General features: G+C 38.9%; 1 protein-coding gene across 4 annotated transcripts in view; it reads right to left on the bottom strand.

Annotated features, from left to right (window-relative positions):
- Positions 1-7,355: 7,355 nt before the first annotated feature.
- Positions 7,356-7,715, bottom strand: part of ATAD2B (ATPase family AAA domain containing 2B) — a 56,757-nt gene continuing 56,397 nt past the window's right edge. For all 4 annotated transcript variants that reach the window (XM_080998929.1, XM_080998930.1, XM_080998931.1 and 1 more), the window contains one exon: positions 7,356-7,647. In XM_080998929.1, the coding sequence (XP_080855055.1) occupies positions 7,606-7,647 (42 nt within the window). In that variant the 3' untranslated portion in view covers positions 7,356-7,605. The remainder of the gene's footprint in view (positions 7,648-7,715) is intronic.

Genomic DNA, 7,715 nt, shown 5'->3' on the forward strand with positions numbered 1-7,715 from the left:
ATGGGAGAAAGCTGGGACAACAGGGTTGCAATACTAACAGTAAACATACCTTATGAAGACCCCGGAGCCATGGAGCCAGCGCCGATTTTCTTTGCAGCAGCCAGGAAGAAACAGAATGGGCGCAACTGTCTATGCTCTTTCACCAAACTTCATCACGGCCATTAGAAAGAAAACTTACTTACATCAGAAGTGCGGCATGCCACATACTGTAATCACAGAGCGAAATCCTATCTTCAGTCAAATATTTGCCATTGAAATCAGTGACGTCGAGATTTTACTCCCAAGGGGACGTGACCTAGTAAGTTGCTGGAAACTTAATGGGTAGCTATCCAAAAAACCCCAGCATCCTCTTGATAACACTTGGGATGCTTCCCATGCAACAGTGTGTCGTTTTGTACATTTCCCTGCTCTGGGCTATATTACCAGCGCTAGAAGGGGCAGGGAAATGCACAATGCAGCAATTGCCTGAACCCTAAAAGGACAAGGGGAGGGAGGATGCTGTTTGTGGCAGCATCCCAAAGGCAGATGCTTGGAAACAAGTCTCGTCGGTTACAGTGGACCTTTTCCAGTAAAGTGTGGTTAGAATCACAGCCTTACTCTGACTTATAAGTAGCCAGGGAACTGCAGCCAATGGCTAGCTGATTTTGATAACCAAAAAAAGTTTTGGTTGGTTTTTTTAAATTGGGAAAGTTTTGGATAACCATACAATAAGCTGGCTGGCCAATTGCATTATTTTGTTAAGAATAAATTTATACAATGCAGATATTAGTATGAAATTCGTAACTTGCCATATTTCAAAATAAATGCTCATCTAGGCAGCAAATCTATAAAATGACTCTGAAATGGACAGCAGTGTTCAAATTTATGCAGTTTTTGTCTTATTCTCTGAAGGGGGGAAAAGTCATGTGAAGTATTTTTGTCAACCATAGTGCAAAGTGTGAACCTAAAAGATTGGCGCACAAGTTCCTCACTGCCTGGGGCAGGTTGATTTTTAGCATTGGTGTGTGTCTGCCTCCAAAGGAGGTGCCAGCTTGCAAGCCTTCCTAAGAATATCAACTTCTCCAAATTTATCTTCTTTCTTCTTTTCTCACACTGCAACAAATCTGGCTATTTCTGTGAATACTAAAAACACAGGGTTTTCTGTAATTATACTGTATATATGTTTACTGTTAAGTTCTTGTTAAAATAAATCTATTTCTAGATCTAGATTCAGCATTAATTGGACTATTTTTTGTTTAAAAAACCCAGCAACAACACTTGGATCAACTCTATGTTGTTCTTAATCAGGCTTCTTTCTAGGCATGGATGACAAAACCTTTATAGCTCTTGGAAATTAACCTGGATTCTAGCTGCTGAAACAACTGCTGTTTTGGAATTCTTTTCCTTTAACTTCTAGAACACATATTCTGCCACAATCTTATCAAGCTTTGTCAACATTTCACAAATATTTATTTCTATACCCACAGATTTGTACTACCTTGTTTTATAATATGCTAAAATTGGAAGCCACTTCTACCATTTGGTGAAACATTTTCAGTATCTCAGAGGAGTAATTGCAACCCACAGCTCTGCGAACTTTAAAACAGGTTTTTGGTTTCTTGCCTGTTCAGTTCAACATTGTAGGTTAGCTATAAATTGCTAGGTGGGAACAAATAGCCAGCCAAGTACAATAAACTGGTCCCAAGAAGCTCTCTAGCTGTGCAGGCTGTTTTCAGCAGTGGAACATTTTGCAAGATGATTAGGTCTGGTTTCTTCATTAAAGGAAAATGTGAGTCTCCAGACAGTGTGAAACTCTGAGATCTTAACCTGCAGTCATTTAAATCATTTTTGTTTTGTGTCACGGCTCAACTGGAACACCAGGAAAGTGACTCGTGTTTTCAATTCAGTTGCTGAAACTATCCAGGGTGAGTTGAAGGAGCTGCCAACCTTATCAACACTGGAGAAGATGTCTTATTCAGCACAAGTCAATACTACTTGGTAAGATGAGCAAGGCAGAGGGCATTTTAGTTTTGCTTGTATGTGCAAATTATTCTGGATTTCCTCTGGGAAATTGAAGGAAAGCCTCTTGATAAATGAATCATATGCACATATCTGCTACAAGATGCAAAAGCAATCTCCTTAAAAGCTTTTAGAAATTCTAAACATAGATTGGCTCATCTTTTCACCTTTTATTGACACCAGCCATTCCTTTACTACAGGAGTAGCGCACAACCCTTTAAAAGGTTGTTTGTACTCTTCACAGTTTGGCACAACTCATCTGTCATCAAGCAGGAAGTCTCAGAATGTTGTATCACATTTGTCATGGTAGGCTGTTAATGTGATCGTGCAAAGTGCTCCGAGGTTTGGTGGTATGGCACAACTGGACAAGTTTAGCTAGAACAGAGATTTTGTTCCTAAGCTCGCGTTTATCAAAATTTATATAATGCTTGATGATAACAAAGCTTCTGAGCATTTTTCAAAACTGAAAAACATTACGATTCTTGATTTTTAAATCAAGGTATTTAAAAACAGTCAAAGGGTTATTAAAATCAGAAGTGGCTAAGAAGCGGGGGTAAAGGTAAATTCTACATGTCTCGTAGGCTTGCCAAAATGAAAAAGTTTTTACACAGGTGTGGTCTTGTTACTTACAAGTGCAGAAGAAACCAACAGAGCAGTAAAGTGGGCATGGATTAGGGGTACAGTAAACTGGTTGCAAGTGGTTAAGGGGTTTAGAGATTCATAGTAACACCCTGAACTTGGCCTGCTAGCCAATGAGCAACGAGTGCTGATCTGAACAGAAGTGCTCATTCCTGCACTAGTGCGTTGCGATAATCCAACCTTGAATTAATCAATGTCTTGGTGTGATCAAGGTTACCAGTCCAGGTTGCAGCAGTTGCACCAGCTGCAACTGGTAAAAGGTGTTTATAGATGCTAAAGTTACCTGGACCTCCAGCTGGATCTAGAAGCACTCCCGGGCTGAGTCGTACCTGTTCCTTCAGGGGGTTTCTGGAATTGTACAGAAGCTAGCGGGTCCTGCAACAAATCTAAAGTTTCATAAGCACTCAAAGCTACCAGGCCATAGATAGAAACCGGGCAAAGCTACAACTGTACCTACTGCCGTTGGGCTGAAGACGGGAGCTTAAACTGATCTTTTGGAAAGGAAAAAGGCAACAAATCCCCTCTTTGCTGATCCTGGGAAAAAGTCCTCCAGCCACACAACTCTTCCACAACACCATTTTAATACGTTGCACTGTAAAGTGAGTGTCTCATGCAAGTATGAGTTAAACCACCTCCAAATATCTCTGCCACAACTGATGGTGGAGAGTAAACTCCCTAAATATGTTTTGAAGCCAGGCAATGCGGTCACATAAAGCTCCAAAGAAGTCCATGCCAGCTCATCCACTTTCCAGAAGGTAAGTTTTCTGACCTGCTTCCAGATCAGGGAACTCAAAGTCCTTGCTCAGTAAAGTTCAGGTGTTACTCGAATAAATGCTATAACTACATAGCTAGAAATCTCTCTAGTGCAACTAATGGCCATTACCATGTCGCATTCACACAGCTCAACCAAAAAGTAAGGAGGGGAAAGTCAGTGTATGAATAGTAAAGCTGCCATTATCTGAACTGTGTGCATCCTTTATGAGGCCACATGCCAATGTAAGTCATACACAAAGAAGCATTTCTCATACAATTGTTTGGAGCAACTACATTTATATCCTCCAACTTCCTCCAACTAGCTCCAGGTAGCATACATAATTCTCCCCCACACACCCAATTGTACCCTGTTGCTACGATATTCACTTTGTATGTGTACCACAATCTCCTAACAGCAGAAACAAGTTCAGAGCAAGGCACTTTGGCTGTACAGGTGGCATAAGATTTCTTTGGCAGAGATGAATGCCAGGGCAACATTTTCATCTGGAGCTTCTGCAATCATCCAGCAGTCTTTTGTTCATGGAGTTATCTCCAGCTGTTAATACATAACGACATGGATCTAAAGAACTGCAAGACTAATTCCACAAGCCCAAGCAACACATTTCAAACAGCAAGCGAGCCCCAGTGACACATGTCTGCAACAAAGGGCATTTTCTAAACTTAAGAGGTTGAGAGGATAGATGGAAATTCAAAAGAATAAGTATAACATTCCCATTAAGTGCATCCAAGCCCTTCAATATGCCTAAAGTCACATGCTGAATCTCGGCCAACTGGATTTTTCCACATTCTTGTGTTAAGTAAGAGTGGCCATTATCTTTCCAATAACAAATTATGCTGCCTAAACTGTTTAATCACAAGATAGGAGCCCTGCGATTAGCATTTCATTAAATGCAAGGAGTATCAAGAGAAACTCAGAATTTTTACTTGTCATCTTTATTCAAGTATTTCACAGCAGTTATATTACAAATTACAGTAAAATGTCCAAAATATCCAAAAGTTCAAAAAAAATTTAAATAATTTACTTAACTAATGCAGAATGAAGTCAAGATGCAAAAAAAAAAAAAAAAAAAAGAGATCAAGTGAAACACAATCCTGAATACAACTTATAAGAGAATCCAAAATTTATCATAGCTGATGAAGTAAGCTTACTTAATCAAAAAGCCGACGCACATGAATGGAAGCAAACAACAATACATCCCCCACTGCCTAAGTAAACCAATGTACAATACAGAAAAGAAGCAGGTAGAAGGAGCCCAGATTCAAGCTTAAGGTGAATTTACATACAAAAAAGGGAGGGAGAAGTGATGACCAGCTGCAAGACCTGCCATTCGGAATATCAAACGAAGCCAGAAATGACCCTCCAACTTAAAAAGTATGGTAAGACAAGGTATTAGAAAACCAAAACCAAAATAAAACCCTATAATAAATACATTGGCATATGAGAAAACTCAAGCAACAATACCAAGGACACAAAACATAAATTAATCACAGGTGAAATTCAAGCTTGCAAATACAATTAACTCCACAGCCATGTTCATCTTAGAGCAGTTCCATCATTATCCCCACAGAAATTTAACCTCCATCTGGCCCTAGGAAAAGGCCTTTGCACAGGAGTTCATTGGTAATATTCATAACAAGGAACAGGAATTGATTTGTACAGATTATTGCCAATTTTATGTGGCAAAATAATAGTAACAAAAATACAGAGAGTAAACAACTTGACAACATGGATAGATTAACAGGTTTAACTCTACAACCACTAAGCTATTAGTAAAGAAAAGCAATACATGTTTTAGTGTGGTTTTGGAGTCAAAAAGGGTGACTATATAATTTTAATGTTGCCCACTAACACATTTATATAAGCTAATTCTTCCGAAAAACCGAAACATTTAGGAAGCAGTCCTCACTTTCTTATCAACATTCAAAACTACTAAAGTTTTTTTTCTCTCTCTTCCCCTTAACTGACCAGTTGGAAGCATTTTCAATGTTGGATCTGAATTTAAGATACTCTTTTCAAATTATCTGACAACTATATTTAAAGGATTTAAACTTGTACAAATTTAGTAACCTGTTAAAAATGTATGTAGTCTCTCTTTTCACAAGTGCTGCTGCTACTTGAACAAAAGAACCTTTAAACTACAATATTTTTAAAAAATGCTGCAAGAACCTGAGACTTGCAAAAAAATAGCTTTACCAGAAACTTACTACAAAAAATCTGCTACATTTCATTTCATCAAATCTCAAAGTTTTGTAACAATTTCCATCAAAATACAAAATGCTAATGGTTTTGACGGCGGCAAAAATATCCTAGACGGGTGTCATGGCAATAAATACTAACTTAAAAGATGAAAAGTTCCCCACAATCAAATTTCTAAAATGAAAGAACTAGTTCAAGATGCTTTTCATTTTTAATCGCACTTTCCCACCAAAAATACAGCACTTCTACAGGAGTCGCGTTTAAAATAGTGTGACTAAAATGCACATTAGGAACGAAGACAAGTGGCGTTTGAGGGGGCCTGGAGAAGGCTTGGCTAAAATTAGGGTGCTTGCATGTACATTCTGACTGGGAAGGAGGGGGAAAACTTTGGATTACTGCAGTAGCCCAGGGCTAGAGTATGGTTCAGAGCACAAGCATGCTACTATGAAGTGGTCTAGTGACAAAGTACCTTCGCTTCGGCACGTAAATGGTGGATTACAGCCTTCCGTAAACACTGGTGATAAGTAAAATACAAAAAGCTGAGGTAGCTGAGTATCTCTGCAGTAGTCCAAGGCTGCCTTTCTTTACTTAAAGCAAAACCTACTGGGTTTCGTATTTTGGAGAAGACACTCTTTCAGATTATATATATGGATATATAAATGGATAACTACCTCTTATCAGCTCATAAATCCACCTGATCTCCTCCACGTTGCTCTAAAAGATCTGAGAGGGGCTTGTGGATCACAGGGCCTTTTGCAACAGACTTCGCGACGCCTAAAAGTGTCTCCTCTTAATTGCCAAAGAAGAAAATGTTTCAAACTGTTGTCACGTCATTCAGCTCTAGAGTTCTGCAGTCTTTACAGGGCATCCAGGGGTCCAAATCAAACAAAATGAAAGGCCGGTCAGTTGCTTTCTACTTAATACTGCTCCATATGGATTCTACTGAATGAGCCTGGCGTAATTCATTTAAACAAAGGCTAAAGGACTGAAGCGCAAAACTGCCGCTTCTCTGCCTATGGCCACCCAGCAAGTTACATTTCCAGATAATGGAAGCCAGTCTTATACCTTCCAAAATAATGGACGTTTAGAAAGAAAGAAACCTGTTTTTAAGAACTCTGAAGAAATAAAATGGAACATTAAAAAAATAAACTACAGCTACTTTGAATAATTACTGCGAAAGCCTCAGAGTGTAATTTGTTTGATAAACAAATATACTTGTGGAATAAATGCATCTTACCATTTTTAGATAACATGGTTATTTCCATAATTTAGGTTTCCAGAGAGCAACACAGACATGTTAAAACGTAATACTGGCTGCCATTTTGACAGTGTGGGAACCTGAAACTGTTCTTTGGGAACAGAGGCTTTTGAAAAGAACTTTCTAACTCTGTCATTGGCTACAATCCCAACCATTTTAATAGCCTTGTCCTCCTCCTCAACTGACTAAAAAGGCACATTGAAGGCAGCTCCAGAGAGCCTCATCTTCACATTATTGTATACCAAAGTTAATTCATTTTTCTAACCACAATTTTTTCTTTCACTGCCAGCTTTAAAAACAGGCTTCTGTCCATTACCTCAGAGAAAAAGGGAAAAGTAAAATTCTTTTAAAAGTTGCCCACTTAAAAACAATTACATCTGCTTTATCCAGTTTGTTGGCCTGTTCCATTTTGCCTGAAGCTTCTCACAAGACAATGCATGTAGACAGCAGAAATGAGAGCAGTTTCTGTAGCACCAAAAATCTCCCAAGTTGTGGCATTATATTCTTTATTTATAATCAAGATACAAATATTATGAAGTTCCGTTTGGTTCTTGTAGGCTGGCTGGTTTCAGGTACCTGAGACAATAGCACCAAATTCATAACAGAAAGCGAGACAAGGAGTGAGCGTGTTAAGACCAAGGCTCTGCACATACTTGGTGCAACTGGAAATCGAATGGCTCAGTAGGCTGCTCTCCTGTAAGCAGCTTATGAAAAGAAAAACCTGCACATCTTGAAGAGTTCACAGGAATGTTTCGAACATATGAACCGTTCTTTCCATCTCCTGAGAGGAAATCAGAACATTGGTTATTCAGTGAAAATGACGAACGGGAAATAGTTTAACAACAACAA

This window comes from Podarcis pityusensis (genome assembly GCF_964106645.2).
Source record: "Podarcis pityusensis genome assembly, chromosome: 3".
Taxonomy (NCBI): domain Eukaryota; kingdom Metazoa; phylum Chordata; class Lepidosauria; order Squamata; family Lacertidae; genus Podarcis; species Podarcis pityusensis.